Raw genomic sequence first — 20,885 nt, 5'->3', positions numbered from 1 at the left:
TTCTTTTAGTATGCGCGATGTTCCTAGAATGCCATTATGTCATAGGATAGATACTACAGAAACACTTGCTGGCGGGGAATACCAGCCTGTGGCCTGGTTAATTCCCTTGCCTTCCCCACTGGTGGTGACGGTGTGGCAGCCACCTTCTTCCTCTCCTCAGGCCCCGAATGACCCCCACAGATCGTGACAGGGCTGGTATATAAAACAGCAGCTAATCAGCTTATTTTTTTCTTAGGACTTTATACCTCTCCTAAGTGAGGGGTATACCTGCCCCTTGAAGGGACCGTGCTAGGGATCGTGATTTTCCTGCCAGTACACTGCAAATTTCAATGAATGCCAGGAAGTTCTTTTTAATTTTATACATTTATTAAGTACACAGACAACTAGGTAGTAACTGTGCAAGTGTAAATACAGTGTATTCAGATCTGATACTTTGTATTTAACTTCTAAAAACTAATTCTTTCACAATGAAATTTGGATCCTTCATTTTGCCCAGACAAAAACTAATCTTTTTTTGTTGAAGGGCTTTTCCAAGTTAATGTCAGTGTGTGTAGCAGTCTGGTGTACCCATAATTTGACCAGCTTTTAATGAAAACAGCTATTTCTCCCCAAAATGTCAAAAGACAGTTTGAGTTGTCTATGCCCTGGTCAAGGTTTGTTGTTCCTTTTCTGGATTTATTGTTACCAGCAGTTGCAGCTATTTACAGCTCACACCAGAGTGTTTAATTCTGTAGCAGCCCTCATCTTTTTGAGTTAGAAGATAAGCCGCACACCACCAGGTCTGTTCCTGAGAAGGTAAGATGATATTAGCTTAATTAACTGCTCAGTAACGTGAGTATGTTAACTTAGGGGAGCCTTGGCTCTCACTGGCAGAGCGACAACCTGACAGTGTCCTGAGAGTGGTGTGGCTGCTTGGACACATCACTGCCCATCTATAATATCAGCCTCCAAAGTGAAGATGTTCTGTAAATTGGCTTATTTTATTTACATAGAGATCCATGGGATCTATCATCCATGAAAAAGTAAACCCTAAATGCGTTTTCTATATCCATAGTTCCCAAACTGTGGTCCCCAGACCTGCAGCATCACCTGAGAACTGGTTAGAAATGCAAAATTGGCTCCCACCCTGGACCTGTGAAATCAGAAAGTGGGTGTGGAGCGCAGCAACCTGTGGTTTAACAAGCCCTCCTGATTCTAATGCACACTGGAGTTTGAATTTTGCCAGAAGGGAAACTGCCTGGAGGAAAAAAGTAGACATAAATTTGTTTTCACCACTAAGTTTGTGGTAATTTGTTATATCAGTAATAGGACACTAATATACACCATTAATTCATTAGTGTTAATACATGCCAAATTATCTCCTTTTAAATAAAAAAATTATTTTTAAATAGCCCTAAATGTCAGATTAATAGAAATAGTGATAATCAGTGTGAAGGTTAGTTAAATCAGTTTGTCTAGATTGATTGCACAGAATAATTGGAAATGAAAGGATTCGCTCTTTTCTATTCAGTGACTTACCAGAAAAAGTCTCTAATATGGCTGTCATTCTTCTAGTGAATTAAAATAGTATGGTATAATGAACCACTGATCACACTATTACATAAATGACACAAGAAAATGTCTTTCTAGGGAACACTGAAAAACAGATTTGAAGTTTACATGAGAACCAATGGCCATACAGCCTGACAAAGTAACAATTCATCATCTGTGCTTGCTATTGGTATGAATCTCACTAAATAACTGATTTCTAAATCGCTATAAAACATGATTCATATTGAATAAATTTGTAAATGGCCAGAGCATTAATGCACAGATGTGAATGAGTCAGATCTTAGTAAATGTGTTTTCAGTGTAAAATGCCAGTTCTGTGTTTTAAAACAGTGGCCTTCACAAAATGAAATATGCATGTAACAGTGGAAGCACAAGATGATCCCTAGAAGTGCAGGAGGTAATGCAGAACTTTTAAAAAATCCTTTTAAACTTTCATTTTTCTCTGTTTTATAATGTACTTTATAGATCAGTGTAATAGTGTATGTGTGTGTATGTATATATATATATAACTCATAGTCAATTCTTGGGAGTGTATTCTCTAGTTATTTTTCTGATATGTGATTAAAAAAAAAATTCAGAAGCACTAACAATAAACCATCAATCAAGCCACTGCCTCTGTCACAGCCTTATGCTTGACTCTGGTCTAAAAATTAACACCTAAGTGATTTAAACAAAAAATTTCTTACTGCTAAATGCAAGTTGCTATCAACCTTTTAAACAGGTTAACCACACACAAAAAGTATGCCAGAGCTTTAAAAGTAGCATTTACTTTTAAAAAGCACATTATGAGGTAGACTTGTGCCAAAATATTCAGTGCATATATTAATAAAAGGGTTATTAAAACCTTTTAATTGTGTTAGGTATGTAGATAAATTCACCTACAACTCTACATTTCTCAATTTCAAAATCTCAAAAACAATTCCATTGAAAAAGTAAAAGCCAGTTACATTTTTAGAAAGCTCTTCTAATTCTGAAATGAAGAACATTTGATGTGTTAAAAAATTTGTCAGAGTAGTTTTGCTCTAATTTTAGATTTTAGAAGTTATTTTACTAAATCATTCACTTTATGGCTAGTTTTCAGCGATTTTTATACCAGAGGTTAGTAAAAGATTCTGTAGTGCTTATTCTTTCCACCATGTCAAGATAATAATATCCAAGCAGTTCCAGATACATAATTTGTGAGCCTAGTGCGAAATAAAAATGTGGGCCCCTTGTTCAAAAAACTAAGAACTTTGAGATGACTTCAGAGCATTAATGGGGCTTTTCTCAGTGTGGGATGCTATATGACTGCATACATCTCACATCCATGAAGCTAGCCCTGAATTTAAGTCTGTTTCAGTTGAGCTATGGAATACCAAAACCTTAGTTATCTTTGTCCTTTGAGTCCTTAATACTGGAATAGACACATAGTAGGGATGCAAATGTTTGTTGAATGAAAAATTGAGTCTTGTAGTTTTCCAGATCATTAAGTGCTCAGTTTTTAAATCGTACTTTGTTGAATATGTTCATTATAATAAATTACGGATTCTCTAATACTGAATAACTTGCACATCACATTCTGGCTTCATGGAAACTTGAAGCCACATATGGTAAAAATTCATTTGATTCATTCAACATATATTTATTGAACAACTATTCTGTCAGATCCTGTACCAGGCACTGGGATACAAGATAGAGAGTTCCTGCTCTCAGGAAGCTTACAGTCAGGCAGAAAAACTTACAGCACCTCAGAACTTAGTGACAAAACTCTCTGGTGTTTAGTATATTACCTGGAACATTCCAAATTTCCTGAAAATATGAACCTAAATTTTACCAGAAAGCATAGTTTGGAAATGGAAGATGCATTGAAATTTAGAATTCAAATACTCAACCTTTAATGTAAAATTGAAATTAAATGAGGAAGACATTTAGGAAAGCTGAAAATTCTACTTTACTTTGTACCAACTTAAATTTTAAAATTATTTTATTATCTCTGGGTGACATTTTCATTTACAGTGACATTTACATATACATATGGGAGGTGTGCATACGTGAGATGTGTTCCTTGGAGCTTTTGATGAAACCCGTATTTCTATCACTAATCATTTACAACTAAAGAGAGCAGCATACAAGTATATTTGAGACTTTCCTTTTGATAGTAATTTTCATTATCATCTGAATGGGGGAAATTCCTAGGAGTCATCTTCAGGGTATAAATTTCTGTACAATCTTATTCTGCAGTGAGACTAAACTATTCTTTGTAATAACGTGTGATAATTTAAGCATGTATTTTAATGGTTATTGACAGTTTAATGGTATCAAAGGTACTCTAGTCTACATGGATTTTATTTTCATTGTTTTTTCCACGTACTCTTTTTTTCCGTTAAAAGCATGAAAGACCCCTGGGCAAATTCACAGCCTTTGTTGTTGCTTCGCATACTTTGGTACATTGCTCTTTATTCCTTCATCTAGCAGCATCCTTAGTTTGTAGTATTTTACTTAGTGACAACTGCAAGAAATCACTAGTCTGAGCTTTAACTGGGAACTTGGTTATTCAGAAGGTTCTCGTGAACCTGTCAGAAGGAGGGTAAGCAATCAAAAAAGCTGCCTCAAACACAGCACCCAGAGCTTGTGCGGCTCTTTAGACACTAAGCAGGCTTGGCTCTTTCATGGCCCAGCTCGGAACAGATGAACACAGCGTATTAGAAGGAAGTAGGGAGCATGTTAAAGGCAGGCATATTCATAGTGTGGTAGGAGACAAACTACTTATCAAATATAAATTTTTTTTTGAATTAAAAAAGCCAATACTAGCAATCTGAGGTAAATGATATATACCTAGGGCTGAGGGAATTAACTTTATAATAATTGGTATTAACTCATATTTGTTATAGCCCTTTACATTTTATGAAGTTTTTTTACACACATCAGAACTCATTAGATATTTGTAATATACCAATATAGCTTTTACTTTTCATGAAAAAGTGAATTATACTGAGCATGCTGTTTATGAAGGCAGGAGGTATACTAACATATCTGAAAGACTTGCATCAAAGATAACTACAAGTTAAAATTTTGGCACTTAAGAGATATGCATTAGTTACCAAAAAATGCCTATCTCTGCTTTCTTTCATGACCAACACAGGTTGTCACCGAGCACTCTCACAGTTCTCAGTGACTGCTGGTCACTCAGTGGGGATGATTGTCATCATCAGTGACTTATCAGAGTACTTCTGCTAAACACAAGCTTAACAGATACTTGTGGATGCCAATACCACATATTCTGACTAATGGGAAACACTAGGCTTCTAAAAAATTCTCAGCGTGTTTCCTATATTGCACTTTTCTAGAAAACAAAACTTTAACCATGATATAATATAATGTGATCTTCATTTTAGACATAGGAGCAGGGAACATGTGATCTACCTTTTCCTAAAATTTTTGGTATAGCCTCTTTTCAGGGATGTAGCAAGTAGAAATAACAAAATACACGTTCTTTGCACTTCTGTGAAAAAAGACGACACATATTTTCAAAAGATTAAAATAGAGGTCTCTTCTGCTTTAACCACTTCATTTTCACAATTGAAAATAAGGAACTACTGTGTAGTTGATGTTCCTAAACTCATTCAACACAGTGTTGACATAAATATACTGTTCTGCAGAAACCTTGTAAATTTACACTATTTACCAATAATTATACATTATACCAATTATAATACACTTGACAATTATCATGAATAAAAAAGGCTAAATAAAATTTAGAGTAAAATACACCAGATTAGATTTTATAATCCAAGTGAAATGGGACCTTGAAATTATAAAATGTCATTTCCTCCAGTAGTATTCCTGATGCCCTTTAATTCCTTGGTTAATATCCTGATTTTTTATCATGACCACACCTCACAGAGGACAAAGGTAACAGTTTTCTTCAGTTTGCTGGCTGTTAAGTTTTAATTCTCATTTGTGTGGCTCTATTGTTAAACAAGACTCTATCCTCTATTTTTCTTAATTTCATAGCTACTTATCCTGCTTGCGGCTTGTTAGTTAGGATTGGACTGCATGTATGCCCTGCACTTCCTGCTGTATTAATTCTAATGGAAATTGTCAGTCTTGTAAGTGTTCTTTTATGTGGTGCAGAAAATAAGCCAGCTATGTAATAAAGAACTTCCAGAAGATGCTAAACAAATAAATTAACAGGTGAGCTTATCGTCCTTTACAAACTAAAGGGCAAAGTGGTAGAGTAATAACCATGGGCTTTAGGCTAAAATGGCCTGGTGTGAATCCCAGTGTTGCTACCTGATGCCAGCTCTGTGACTTAAGGTAAATCTCTTAACCTTTCTGTCACTTCCTCCAAAGAAAGCTGGTGCTCATGCCACCTACCTTGCAAGGTTTTTGTGAGGTTTAGAAGGAAAGTATGTACACCATCTAACACATAATGGGTTGCTCTATAGTGGTTAAAAAATCACAGACTCAAATTGAGAGTTGGGCAACAAGTGGGCCCAGCGTCTGACATGGAACTCTAGCCAAAAGGGACACAATTTATGGAAACTTCTTTTAATTATCAATACAATTATTGTACTTTGTAGCTTGTTTTATTGTTAACATTGGGTGTTTTTACCTCCAAATATTTTAAATATATAGTTTTTAAGATTATGGAAAACCTATGTTTTCACTGTACTTTGTGGTAATGTTTTTGATGACTAAAAAACATCCAATTTTTTTTAAAAGCAATGGTAAAATGATCTAATTTTTAAAATTTGTCCTAGAGCCAATATTGTTCCGAGCGAGATGTAACCTCCATACATGTGTGTGAATGGCTGTCTGGTCAGTCCTACAGAGAAGTGTCATTTCTGTTTACGTATTTGGGTTCCTTAAACATTTCTGTAAGATTTAAAATGCTTTTTTTCTTATGGCTGGAATTCCCAGCATCTATTCGCATGCTATCCTTTTTCAATCTACAGGCCAGTTTAAGGGTATTCACAATAATACAGCTTAAAGTGTTCATAAGTCATTGTTCTAATAGCCAGCATAATACAATAGAAATTGCCCTGAGCAAAGAATTGGAGACTTGAATTCACGTCCTAGCTTTGCCACTAATTTTGCAGGATGACTTTAGACAAATTACTTCTCTCATTTGTTGAATAATGAGATTGATCCATTTTAAGTTACTTTCTACCTCAAAAATTTCTTTTATTTACTTACTGTTTTTTAAATCATCAAAACACCTTCTCAGAGTTATGTTAAGCACTGATGGGAAGAGAAGTATTTAATAATGTTTAAGGTAGTGTTTTTTAAACTGTGAATAAAGATTACTTGGGGTTCTTGTTAAAAATGTAGATTCCTGTCCTCACCGTGGCTGAATCCAAGACTCCTAAGGTGAGGGCCAGGTTTCTGTGTTTTTCACAAGCTCCTCAATGATTATAATACACCCTAATATTTGAGAACCACTGGCCTAAAAGAATGTGGTCTAAGAGGTAAAAAGCTAGCATGTGGCTTCAATTACTCTGGCCTCTGGCAAATCCCTTCAAAACACAATACCGTTCAAAGTGCAGGAGACTAGAAGACTGCTTGCTTCAGCAGTCAGCCTTGTGCTTGACCCCTGCTTAATGCTTTTTACTTGCCGTGTACTAATAAAACACAACAAAAGTTCTGTCTGGCAGTTCTTGAAGACGGCTGCAAGCTCCCCTAACAGTGAGAGACTGCAGCTGTGCCACCTGGCTCGAGGAAGAAAGACAAGTAAAAACAACCTCTCTACTCTTGATTCACCCTTTATCTGGCTGAGAAAACAAAGTCTAAGCCACACTGTTCTCCTCACTCTGTGGCCAGAGAGTGGACTTTTATCTAATAGCTCAAACCTCTTCTATACAGTAGAAATGACCAAAGCCCCATCTGTCTCTTTTCCTTCTTAAAGCTGTTCACAGGAACAAAACACCAAGTAAGACACATGCTGGAGATTTTTAAATCCATATAAATAAATTACAAAGAGAGGTGGTAATATTTTCTCTAAATTTAACAACAAATTCCCTCATGATGAAAAAATACGTGTAATTTTAACAGGAAATTTAAAAGACATTTTGTTACAAGACTTAACAGTTATGAGAATAATGCCATTCATTATCTGTGCTCGTTATAGAGAAACGTAACAGCAACTTTAAAAGGCCAGGTATACTGATACGATGAAATTTCTTTTTCAACAATCAGTATGCCAACATCAAACTTCTGGGTTTTATTCAATACTAGTATCACAGGTTTCTCCTAACCCAACCAAAACTCCTGCCAAATGTCCACAAAATTCACACCAAAAACAAAAACAGAAGAACCTTGGCGAGAGCTACCATGCACAATCACCAGAAGAGCCGTCGCTCGGCGCCCAGGTGAGCAGGAGCCGAGGCGTCGTGCACAAGAGGCCGCTTCGGAGGCCGCCTGCGGGCCCCTGGGGCGCTGGACGCCCGAGTCCTCGGGTCAGGGGTGTTCACGGACCCGTAAGAACCAGGATCTTGGCCCAAACTTTTAAGATCTTCTAAAAATAAAATACTTCACCTAAATTGAAGTAATTTATAAGTCAAACAGCAGGAGCAGTCCTTACTTGATGTACGTTGTGCCTAAAACTTTGGCTGGTACAAAGAAACCCGCCCGCTGAGGCACCCTGAGGCAATCTGACAATGCGTTGGAGAGAACTTTGTCGTCAGTACCACGTCTTTATGAGAGTACAGGGAACGGGTCACCCGCAAGGGGCTGGCTTCTTTGGGCAAACAGTCAATCAGTTCACTGCACTGTTTGTCAAATCCCAACAAGCGAATCCCGTAGCCATGTGGGGAAGAAATCATTCGCCCATCAGGGCTGAAGCAAAGTTCTTTGATATAACCCCTGCCTACGTTGGCTTCTTCAATGTAATGAGTCAGTCGTAGAGAACAGCGAGGTGAGACAGGTCGCACAGGCGCTCCCTCCTGGAATTCATAGACACATGTCCACTAGATGGGAGAGAAAGATAAACCAAAGTTACACAGCCCCAGAAAATGCTACAGATACGCCTTTTAAAAAAATGCTCAACAGAATGCCAAAGCCATAGAAGTGCAAGAAATCATTCAGATGAATGCAACCCCCTCCAAACTAACGCGTAGGGCCCATACCTTCTTATCTTTATAAACTAAGGTTATTCTCTACTATGTGCACCAATGCCTTTTATTCCCTGAGGTTGCTGTGACTTCTATAGTAATAATTCCTTTTTCCACGAGTAACAACAATCTTGATATTTAAAAAATTCTAAGGTTAAGACATCCAAGCCCTATAATACCTCTCCTCTGACATACTTCAGAGGCTCTTCTCTCCTTCTTTTAGTGTGGCATCTAGAAATATTGAGACTCCTGCCTTCCAGAGTGGTGAGAATCCTAAGGTTATATGAGGCATTTTCTGCTCATCATCAGTTTAGTCCTCTCCTTTCCCAAATATTCCCCTGGTTTTTAAAAAGAGAAAATTATCATATTCAGTTGGCTTAGTGAAACTTCACATTTAGCCAGCTTGGCTGAAACATCTCAGTTCTATGTTTACTATGCATGGGTTTTTTATAATAGATGAAGGAGGCAAGAATTAAGAAGATGAGGACAAGCTGAGCTGGTGATGCTTTAAAGTCCTCTCCGGCCTGCCACACTGAGGCTGCAGAGGAGGAAGAGGGCTTCCCAGGGATAAAGGTGCCAGGAGCACACGCGGCAACGGCCCTCATTTGATCAGCCCTGTCACAGGCGGACAGCTGCTGCCTGTACCTCCTGATCATCAGTGTTACTGGAGCATCGCAGAAGAGTGGCCCAGCCTTTTGGATGCAGCTGTAAGGACGTTATGCAGTTTCCACGGTCTCTCTCACCAGGAACTTCAGGGGTTAAGACTTCAAGGCTATTTCGTGGCGAAACTCCTGAGATACAAGAAAATTAGGATGTGGGATTGTATTATCAAAGGATTAAAGCGCTCATCAAAGCTTTTTCTTGCCAGTCCTTCACCTGCCCCATATGCTACCACATGTGGGAAAAAAAAAAACACAGTGCCACAAAAATTCAATCATAATGTAAGTTGGTCACAGGGATAGCAGTGCAGCATGGAGAATATAGCCAATGAATCTGTAACATCTTCCTATGTTGACAGACAGTAACTACGCTAGTGGGCGTAAGGATTTAAATATGGGTAACTGTTGAACCACTATGTTATATACCTGAAACCAATATAAGATTGTATATCAATGATACTTCAGTTAAAAACAAAACAAAACATGGTGCCCCTTAATATATGCAGGTGAGGGAATGCAGAACTGTATGACTAAAGCTAAAAAATGCAAGGTACTGCAGCAGGAATCACCAATGACCTAAGGCTAAGGCATTCATGTTGACTAGGGGTCCTTTTGATTTGATCTCAGAAGCAAAGTTACGTGACAAAAGTTAGGGCATGAAAGGAATCTGGAAAAATAAAAGGAAACAATTCTCATCTCAATTGACACCCCAGAGGACCTGTGCTCTCTGCTCCACAGAAGGAAATACTTGGAAGCCATGAAGACTCCCTTTACATAACTAAAAGGCTATTGTGCAGCAGAACTTAGGGCCCCCAAGTCCAGTACTACAAATGACAAACAGACCTACAATTTTGGAGGTGAGGAAGGGCACCTCACACAGAGGCAGGTCAAAACAAGGGGTGGGCGATACTGCCAATCATATATATTCTGGTACTCTGCTATGGCCTCTCATTTCCTTCTATCTCGTCCCCAGTGATAGTGAATGCTACAGGAAGGCACTGTCTCTGATAGGAGCACATATCCCTCAGGTACATGGAGAACCACTTTCATAGACATTGTAAGCAACCAGCTTAGAAATTTGGTATCAGCAGAAATATCTCAACATTTCTTTACCTGTGGAAGGAGCAGCTTTGAAGATAATGAGCTCCGTCATGATGACCTTTTGTGAATTGTTTCTCAATAGAAATGCTACCGATTTTTAAAAATTAAAGTGTCATTGATATACAAAATTATGATGGTTTCAAATACACAACACAGTGGTTCAGTATTCACCCATACTATCAAGTCCTCACCCTCCTTATTGCAGTCACTGTCCATCTACATAGTAAGATGTTACAGAGTCTTTAACTGTCTTCTCCATGCTGTACTACCTTCCCTGTGCCCAACTCATATTGTGACTGAGAATTATTGTGCCCCTTAATCCCCTTCTCCCTCCACCCTCCCCCACCCCCTCTCCTATGATAACCACTAGTCCCTTCTAGGTGTCTATGAGTCTACTGCTATTTTTTTCCTTCTCTTTTGCTTTGTATTTGTTTTTATTAAGGTGTCACTGATATGCAATCTTAAAAAGGATTCAATTGAGCGACATCGTGCTTACTATCTTCACCCATATTATCAAGTCACCCCTACACACCCCACTGCAATCACTGTCCATTAGCCTAGTGAGATGCTACAGTTACTACTTGTCTTCTCTGTGCTATACTGCCTTCTCTGTGACCCCCCTACATTATATGTGTTAATCACAATGCCCCTTAGTCCCCTTCTCCCTCCTTCCCCACCCCTTTCCCTTTGATATCCCCTAGTCTCTTCTTGGAGTCTCTGAGTCTGCTGCTGTTCTGTTCCTTCAGTTTTGCTTTGTTGTTATACTCCACAAATGAGTGAAATCATTTGGTACTTGTCTTTCTCTGCCGGGCTTATTTCACTGGGCATAATACCCTATAGACACATCCATGTTGCTCCAAATGGTAGCATTTGTTTTCTTATGGCTGAATAATATTCGACTGTGTATATGTACCACATCTTCTTTATCCATTCATCTACTGATGGACACTTAGGTTGCTTCCATATCTTGGCTATTGTAAGCAGTGCTGTGATAAGCAGAGGGGTGCATATGTCTTTTTGAATCAGGGATCTTGTTTTCTTCAGGTAAATTCCTAGGAGTGGACTGACTGGGTCCAATGGTATTTCTATTTTTAGTTTTTTCAGGAACCTCCATATTGCTTTCCACAATGGTTGAACTAATTTACATTCCCACCAACAGTGTAGGAGCATTCACTTTTCTCCACAGCCTCACCAGCATTTGCTGCTCCTTGTCTTTTGGATGTTGGCCATCCTAACAGGTATGAAGTGATATCTCACTGGGGTTTTAGTTTGCATTTACCTGATAATTAGCGATGTGGAGCATCTTCTCATATGCCTGTTGGCCATCTGAATTTCTTTGTTGGAGAACTGTCTGTTCAGATCCTCCGCCCATTTTTTAATCAGGTTATTTGCTTTTTGTGTGTTGAAGCATGTGAGTTCTTTATATATGTGGGACCTTAACCCCTTATTGGATATGTCATTTACAAATATATTTTCTCATACTGTAGGATGCCTTTTTGTTCTAGTGATGGTGTCCTTTGCTGTACAGAAGCTTTTTAGTTTGATGCAGTCCCATCTGTTCATTTTTGCTTTTGTTTTCCTTCCTGAGGAGATGTGTTCAGGAAAAGTTGCTCATGTTTATATTCAAGAGAGTTTTGCCTAAGTTTTCTTCTAAGAATTATATGGTTTCATGACTTACATTCAGGTCTTTGATCCATTTTGAGTTTACTTTTGTGTATGGAGTTAGACAGTAATCCAGTTTGATTATCTTACATGTAGCTGTCCAGTTTTGCCAAAACAAGTTGTTGAAGAGGCTGTCATTTCCCCATTTGTATATCCATGGCTCCTTTATCATATATTAATTGATCATATATGTTTGGGTTTATATCTGGGCTCTCTATTCTCTTCCATTGATCTACGGGTCTGTTCTTGTGCCAGTACCAAATTGCCTTGATTACTGTGGCTTTGTAGTAGAGCTTGAAGTTGGGGAGCATAGTTCCTCCAGTTTTATCCTTCTCAGGATTACTTTGGCTATTCAGGGTCTTTTGTGATTCCATATGAGTTTTAGAACTATTTGTTCTAGTTCATTAAAGAATGCCATCGGTATTTTGATAGGGATTGCATTGAATCTGTAGATTGCTTTAGGCAGGATGGCTATTTTGACAATATTAATTCTTTCCTATCCATGAATACAGAATGTATTTCCATTTCTTGGTGTCTTCTTTAATTTCTCTCATGAGTGTCTTATAGTTTTCAGGGTATAGGTCTTTCACTTCCTTGGTTAGGTTTATTCCTAGATATTTTATTCTTTTTGGTGCAATTGTAAATGGAATTGTTTTCCTGATTTCTCTTTCTTTTAGTTTATCATTAGTACATAGGAATGCAACAGATTTCTGTGTATTACTTTTGTATCCTGCAACGTCACTGAATTCAGTTATTAGCTCTAGTAGTTTTGGGGTGGATTCTTTAGGTTTTTTTTTTATGTACAATATCATGTCATCTGCAAACACAGACAGTTTAACTTCTTCCTTACCGATCTGGGTGCCTTTTATTTCTTTGTGTCATCTGATTGCCATGGCTAGGACCTCCAGAACTATGTTGAATAAAAGTGGGGAGACTGGGCATCCTTGTCTTGTTCCTAATCTTAGAGGAAAAGCTTTCATCTTTTCACTGTTAAGTATGAAGTTGACTGTGGGTTTGTCATTTATGGCCTTTATTATGTTGAGGTACTTGCCCTCTATACTCATTTTGTTGAGTTTATATCATGAATGAATATTGAATTTTGTCATATCTTTTTTGTATCTATTGAGATGATCAAGTGTCTTTTGACCTTTTTGTAGATGTGGTGTATGATATTGGTGGATTTTCAAATATTGTACCATCCTTGCATCCCTGGAATAAATCCCACTTGATCATGACTCATTATCTTTTTGATCTATTTTTGAATTCAGTTTGCTAATATTTTGAGTATTTTTTATCTATGTTCATGAGGGAAATTAGTCTGTAATTTTCTTTTATCGTGGTGTCTTTGCCTGGTTTTGGTATTAGAGTGATGTTGACCTCATATGAGTTTGAGAGTATTCCCTCCTCTTCTACTTTTTGGAAAACTTTAAGGAGGATGGGTATTAGGTCTTCTTCAAATGTTTGATAAAATTCAGTGGTGAAGCCATCTGGTCCAGGGGTTTTGTTCTTAGGGAGTTTTATTTATTACCACTTCAATTTCATTGCTGGTAATTGGTCTGTTTAGATTTTCTGTTTCTTCCTGGGTCAGTCTTAGAAGGTTGTATTTTTCTAGAAAGTTTTCCATTTCTTCTAGGTTACCCAATTTGTTAGCAAATAATTTTTCATAGTATTCTCTGTTAATTCTTTGTATTTCTGTGGTGTTCATAGTGATTTTTCCTTTCTCATTTCTGATTCTGTTTATGTGTGTACACTCTCTTTTCTTCTTGTTAAGTTTGGCTAGGGGTTTATCTACTTTATTTTCTCAAAGAACCAGCTCCTGTTTTCACTGATTCTATTGTTTTACTCTTCTCCATTTTATTTATTTCTGCTCTGTACTTTATTTTGTCCCTCCTTCTACTGACTTTGGGCCTCATTTGTTTTTTTTCTATTTTCATTAATTGAGTTTAGACTGTTCACTTTGGATTGTTCTGTCTTGATGTAAGCTTGTATTGCAATTACTTTCTTCTTAGAATGGTCTTCCCTGTGTCCCACAAATTTTGGGTTTTCATTAGTTCCTGTTTTCATTTGTCTCCATCTATTGCTTGATCTTTGTTTTTATGTGGTCACTGATCCATTGAGTATTTAGGAGCTGTTGTTAAGCCTCCATGTGTTTGTGGGCTTTTTTGTTTCTTTGCATAATTTATTTCTAGCTTCATACTTTTGTTGTCTAAGAAGCTGGTTTGTACAATTTCAATTCTTCTGAATTTACTGAGGCTCTTTTTGTGGTCTAGTATGTGATCTATTTTGGAAAATGTTCCATGTGCACTTAAGAAGAATGTGTATCCTGCTGCTTTTGGGTAAAGTGTTCTGTAGATGTCTGTTAGATCCATCTGTTCTATGTATTGTTCAGTGCCTCTGTCTCCCTACTTTTTTCTGTCTGGTTGATCTGTCCTTTGAGGTGCGTGGTGTGTTGAAGTCTCCTAAAATGAATGCACTGCATTCTCTTTCCCCTTTAATTCTGTTAGTATTTGTTTCACATATGTAGTTGCTCCTATGCTGGGTGCATAGGTATTTATAATGGTTATATCCTCTTGCTGGACTGACCCCTTTATCATTATGTAATGTCCTTCTTTGTCTCTCATTGCTTTCTTTGTTTTGAAGTCTGTTTTGTCTGATATAAGTACTGCAACTCCTGCTTTTTTCTCCCTATTATTTGCATGAAATATCTTTTCCATCCCCTCACTTTTAGTAAGTGTATGCCTTTGGATTTAAAGTGAATCGCTTGTAGGCAGCATATAGATGGATCTGGTTTTTTAATCCATTTTATAACTCTATGGCTTTTGATTGGTGCATTCAGTCCATTTACATTTAGGGTGATTATAGATATGTACTTATTGCCATTGCAGGCTTTACATTTGAGGTTACCAAAGGTTCAAGGGCAGCTTCTTTACTATCTAACAGTCTAACTTAACTCATTTATTAAGCTAATTCAAACACAATCTAAGGATTTTTTTTCCTCCCTTCTTTTTCTTCCTCCTCCATTCTTTATATATTAGATGTCATAGTCTGTACTCTTTGTGTATCCCTTGACTGACTTTTGGGGTAGTTGATTTAATTTTGCATTTGCTTAGTAATTAACTGTTCTACTTTCTTTACTGTGGTTTTATTACCTCTGGTGACAGCTATTTAGCCTTAGGAGCACTTCCATCTATGACAGTCCCTCCAAAATACACTGTAGAGATGGTTTGTGGGAAGTAAATTCCATCAACTCTTCCTTATCTGGAAATTGTTTAATCCCTGCTTCAAATTTAAATGATAATCTTGCCAGCTAGAGTATTCTTGGTTTTAGGCCTTTCTGTTTCACTGCATTAAATACATCATGCCACTCCCTTCTGGTCTGTAAGGTTTCTGCTGAGAAGTCTGACGACAGCCTGATGGGTTTTCCTTTGTATGTGATCTTTTTTCTCTCTCTGGCTGCTTTTAATACTCTGTCCTTATCCTTGATCCTTGCCATTTTAATTATATGTCTTGGTGTTGTCTTCCTTGGGTCCCTTGTGTTGGTAGATCTGTGTACTTTCATGGCCTGAGAGACTCTATCCTTCCCCAGATTGGTGAAGTTTTCTGCAATTATTTCCTCAAACGAGAGTTTCTATCCCTTTTTCTCTCTCTTCTTCTTCTGGCACCTCTATAATGTGAATATTGTTCTGTCTGGATTGGTCACACAGTTCTCTTACTATTCTTTCAGTCCTTGAGATCCTTTTTTTCTCTCTGTGCCTCAGCTTCGTTTTCCTGTTGCTTAATTTCTATTTCATTTACCATCTCCTCTACTTCATTTAATCTGCTTTTAAATGCCTCCATTGTATGTTTCATTTCAGATACTGTATTTTTCAGTTTTTATCTTTGTTGAAGTCCTCCCTGAGATACTGAATATTTTCCTGTAGCTCTGTGAGCATGTTTATGATTTGTATTTTGAAATCTTTATCAAAATTGGTGAGTTCAGTTTCACTTAGCCCTCCTTCTGGTGTTTGAGGGATTTGGGTTTGTACCAGATCCTTTGCCATTTCATATTTCTAATGATTACCATGGAATAATAACTTTGAGTAGGTGGCACCCTCTAGTGCCCAGAAGGTCTATTCTCTGGAGCTGCCCAGCAATTGAAGCAATGGCAGAAGTCACAGGTGATTGGCCCCAGTGCCTACCAGGAGGAAAGAGGTCTTTCCTGATTTCTGGCCACAGTGCCTGCCTCCATTGCCAAGGTCAGTGGGCTTAGCATGCAGGGAGGAGCCTCTGCATTACACCCCTGTAGCTTCTGTAGGCAGAGCTGCCCTACAGCTAGCCTGGCATGATGGCAGGGATAGCAGGTTTGTGAACCAGTGCTCCCTGGGAGGATGGAGTGGCAGGCTATGTATCACCATGGGGGGCCTCAGTGCTGCATTGCCAGCCATAGGGATGGAGTGCCTGAAGCTCTTGAAAGTTCCCAACCTGCCAGGCTGCATGTGCTGGGACAATTTTGTCCACCTATCCTTTCTCTTGAGCAAGCTCTGTGTAATCCTTGCCCCTTTAGCAGCCCTCTCACTACTGGGAAGTCTTTCAAAGTGCCTGCCTTTGTCCTGGAGCAGTGGGTTATGGGTACCTGTTCTCCACAAGCAGCTGGAATCTCAGTCTCTCCAAGTATTCTGCCTTTCTTTGCCTTCCAACCCCACTTATCTCCAGAGCACCAGGTAATGTGGGATTGTGCTCCTGGAGCATATCTCCAAGGCTGGGCATTCAGCAGTCCCAGGCTTCTACTCCCTCCCTGCTCTGTTTCTCTTCCTCCCACCGGTGAGCTGGGAAGGGGGAAGAGTTTGGGTTCTGCCAGATCATGGCTTTGGTACTTCACCCTTTTCCATGAGGTCTTCTCTTTTCCCCAGATGTAGGCCATCATCTGTTGCAGTCTTCTTTCCAGTAATTCTTTAAGGATTAGTAGTATTTGCTGTATTTTTGTGTTATATGTGGTTTTTGGAAGGAGGTTTCTGCCTCACTTCCACACCGCCATCTTTTTTTCCCCATCTATTTTGCTTTGTTTTTGTACTCCACAAATAAGTAAAATCATTAGGTATTTGTCTTTCTCTGCGTGGCTTATTTGAGTATAATACCCCTAGACACATCCATGTTGCAAATGGCAGGATTTCTTTTCTATTGCTGAATAATATTCCATTGTGTGTATCTACCACATCTTTTTTATCCATTCATCTACTGATGGACACTCAGGCTGCTTCCATATCTTGGCTATTGTCAATAGTGCAGAAATGCTATATTCCTTTAAATGATTCTCTTTAGGTTGCTACAGCACTGACTTAAATCTGTGAGGCTTCAAATTACATTGTTACAACCAAACTATACCTTAATAATCACTTCATATGTGACCAAACTTAATAACAATTTTACAGAAAAACACCCCAATTCAAATAATTAATTTTAAAATCTGTAACAAAATTGGGAAAGAAACCCATTCCTATTCTATATACATAGTTGTGGTTTTTAAGCTGGTTCTTCAAGAACTAGCAAAATTGGGGAACCACCAGGAGCCAGGGTGGACATGGGGTGGGGAAGACAATAGGGTCAAGGACCTTCCTAATTTCACCTGAACTGGAGTTACTCTTTTATTTGTGCTACATCCTTAAGAATCCACAGCAGATTTCATGTTAAAAAAAGAATTCTAATCCTGAAATGAGTTGGAAAGCCTCAACTCCATACACATATGCCACAGTATGGTGCTAACATTCTGACACCTGAAAACCCAGAATTTCCAACATTTAGAGCAATGTTACCTATAAACCCCACCTTCCATTCTTTTTCCACTCCCTGATTTTCTTCCTTTCTCTGCCCAGGCTCCCCAATCACCATCCCTTCTCCCATTCCCAATTCTCTATAGCATGAAACTGCTGTACAGTTTTGTTTTTAGGTTTACCACTGCAATAAGCAAACATGTCAACTGTTCTTCTTAAGTTTTTTTCACATGGATGGTTTAGTTCATAAAGATTTTTTTCAGTAATTACTAAGAGCCTTGGCATGTTTCCCATGGCCAAAAATAGAAGGACAAGAACAGTTAGAATATGCAAATTAAGTTTTCTGCTACAAATCAAAGGAGAAATGTTACACATATTGGCATAAATCTTTAAAATCTCTTAAGGTTTAAAACTCTAAATTTAAACTTAAAGTGAAATAGCACAATCTTCAACATCCAGAGAAAAGTAGATAGGCTACAGGTTAGGTTAGGAAGGGCTCTCAAACCTTCTTGCAAAATAATCACATATGCATTTATCAAGCATTTACCAGATGAGGCCACTCAGGGAAAACACAAATTAGAAGTCTGATGTATAGAACCTCCCCTAAATATCTAGGTAGGAGATATGCTTATCTACAAAAGGTGACCCAAAATTACAAAAAACCGTATCTGACTATCAGCTCACAAAGAGGATGGCAAACAAAAAGTGCTGCAAGAGCTCAGATGTGGATTGGTATGGAGAGGATGGTAGGTGAAATCTGATTGACAGAAAGCATTCCAGTGAGGAGGTGGAAGGAATAGGCTAAGTAGCTAGTTCTGCCAGAGTGGCTAGGGAAAACCTGACAGAAGCAGAATGAGGCCAGACTGCAGCTCACTTTATCCTAAAACCCTCTGAGGCTGTCAAGCATCGTTGAAACAAGGAAATGGCAGAGCAAACAGCCAACCAGCCTGGAACCAGGCAACTTTCATAAGCATGTGATAAACTCAACACCTTTGAAATTACTGTCATATGCATAATCTCATTTCATTAACAACCTTGATTGAAATCTGTATTCCCCAACTACTACTTCTCCACACTAGACCAAACTAAGTCCAGGAAATAAAATCAAAACTCAATAAATTCCAACAAAGATTAAGCCCAAGATACTCAACTCTAGAGACTGTGGTTAGCTTTTTGAAAATGAAGGCCAAGGGCCAAGGAACAACTTAACCTCTATTGGTTTTTATTTGTACAGATTAAAACTAAACCAAAGAAAGCTATTTTGTAGAATCTGTTGTTCCAAGATTATTAAATCCAACTTTTAACCTACCTTCTCTCTGTGAAGCTCGTGACATGTGCTTCTCAGATGAATTGGAATCACTGTGATGACAAGGTGAACCAGAAACTCTAGTACCAGATGAACTTGACGAAGTGGTCAGATCTTGAAAATACAAAAAATTCTGACAATAAATCTGGCAAAACTCTGGTAGTGTCTCTTAATTTTTCAATCAATTACTTGAATCATATATACTGTGAAAATCCATCTGAAACACAGCAAGAATATGTCCACTTAAAATTGGCATGGCAGCTCTTGGAAGGGTTCTAAGCCCTAGTCTCTTTCTAAAACCTTGTATACCTTTTATGTGACTTGCTTAAGTGAAATACAAATGTAAAACCAAATCAAGAAAGAAGCACTTCTGGCTTATTATTTCTATAGTGATTTAATGTTGTTTAATGTTAGAATCAGACCCAAACATCAGTCCCATTACTGAGAATATGAACAGATCCTTCTTAAAGCATACCAAAAACTTGTATTATCACTCTTGAAATTATGTGAATATTATCTTTGAAATGAAGTACTAAGTTTGAAATACAAATCTGTGGAAAAATAAAATAAATACCAGATTCACTGAGTTTGATGTATTACTCCAAATAGCAACATCTATTTCATCACATTTTTCTAGGGGCCAACACTTCTGTGGTGATTCTTTTTAATCTAATTCCCTTTCATATTAATAAGTATCAGAAATTAACCTTATAAGACAGAAAACCTTCTTGATTTCTGAATCAAAAAATGCCAACTAGACCTTCTAAATCACTACTACTCAACAAGTTGGTTATTAACATTTAACCTACAAAAAAATCCTGAACCTGATTGTACTCGCGTATTTATGAAATCCCTTGCATTTGAGTTCATTGTTAAAACCAATTTCTACTTTTAGCAGTGAAATTGGGAAAATGCAGGCCTGTACATTCCCAAAGGGGTCTTCAGAAGTTGACCTGTGCAGGCAGGAGAAAGAATCCAACCATTAGAACCTGATTTTTTTTTTTTGTATCATTAATATACAATTACATGAGCAACATTGTGGTTACTAGACTCCCCCCATTATTAAGTCCCCACCACATACCCCATTATAGTCACTGTCCATCAGCATACTAAGATGCTATAGAATCACTACTAGTTTTCTCTGTTATACTGCCTTCCCCGTGCCCCCCTGCCCACCTACATTTAGAAGCTGGTTTTTAATCTCAATTCATGAACAGTATGTATTCCAAATGCTTAAGTCTCTTTTTTTCTGGGCTCCTGTTCATAAACACAATATTACAAATGGTGGGTATGTTCCTGGATCAGCCCTTATTCCCAAAGGTAGATGAAATACAGTCTCTATCACATAATATAGACAACTGTGGTGTCAAAGTTTTTCTGAGCCCCAATTTCACTTAAGTCTAATGGGATCAGCAAAGAGAGAAAGAATCAGGGCTTTAGCAAGACGATTTTTAGGGGTCATAAGATAAGATGGCACCAGCCAACTATGTCTGGACATTGGGAAGTCTAAGATATGATATAGATTGAAGACAAATTCTTTACCAACAATAACTTAAAAGCTGCCAGGTTCTAGGACTTAAAAAGATTGACAACTACCTTGGGCCATCACTAATTTTTGAGATAGTGATGATTTAGAAGTACTGATGGAAGATTTTCTGGCTAGCAGAGAGCTAAAAGAAAATATTTTTAGAGTTAGCAACCACTCTTCCTAGCTCATTTTTGAGACAAACTAATGCTATGTCAGAGATACATACAGATCATTCCACTT

General features: G+C 38.0%; 1 protein-coding gene across 1 annotated transcript in view; it reads right to left on the bottom strand.

Moving 5' to 3' along the window:
• Window positions 1-7,738: 7,738 nt before the first annotated feature.
• Window positions 7,739-20,885, bottom strand: part of DCAF10 (DDB1 and CUL4 associated factor 10) — a 71,845-nt gene continuing 58,698 nt past the window's right edge. Inside the window, exons 5-7 of the mRNA XM_036888395.2 lie at window positions 19,121-19,231; window positions 9,288-9,433; window positions 7,739-8,498 (exon numbers count right to left, since the gene is read on the bottom strand). Coding sequence (XP_036744290.2) covers window positions 8,130-8,498; window positions 9,288-9,433; window positions 19,121-19,231 — 626 coding nt within the window. The 3' untranslated portion in view covers window positions 7,739-8,129. The remainder of the gene's footprint in view (window positions 8,499-9,287; window positions 9,434-19,120; window positions 19,232-20,885) is intronic.

This window comes from Manis pentadactyla, chromosome 3, assembly GCF_030020395.1.
Source record: "Manis pentadactyla isolate mManPen7 chromosome 3, mManPen7.hap1, whole genome shotgun sequence".
In the NCBI taxonomy this organism is placed as follows: Eukaryota; Metazoa; Chordata; class Mammalia; order Pholidota; family Manidae; genus Manis; species Manis pentadactyla.
Note: the sequence above shows the minus strand (reverse complement) of the source record. Positions and strands in the feature narration are given on the sequence as shown.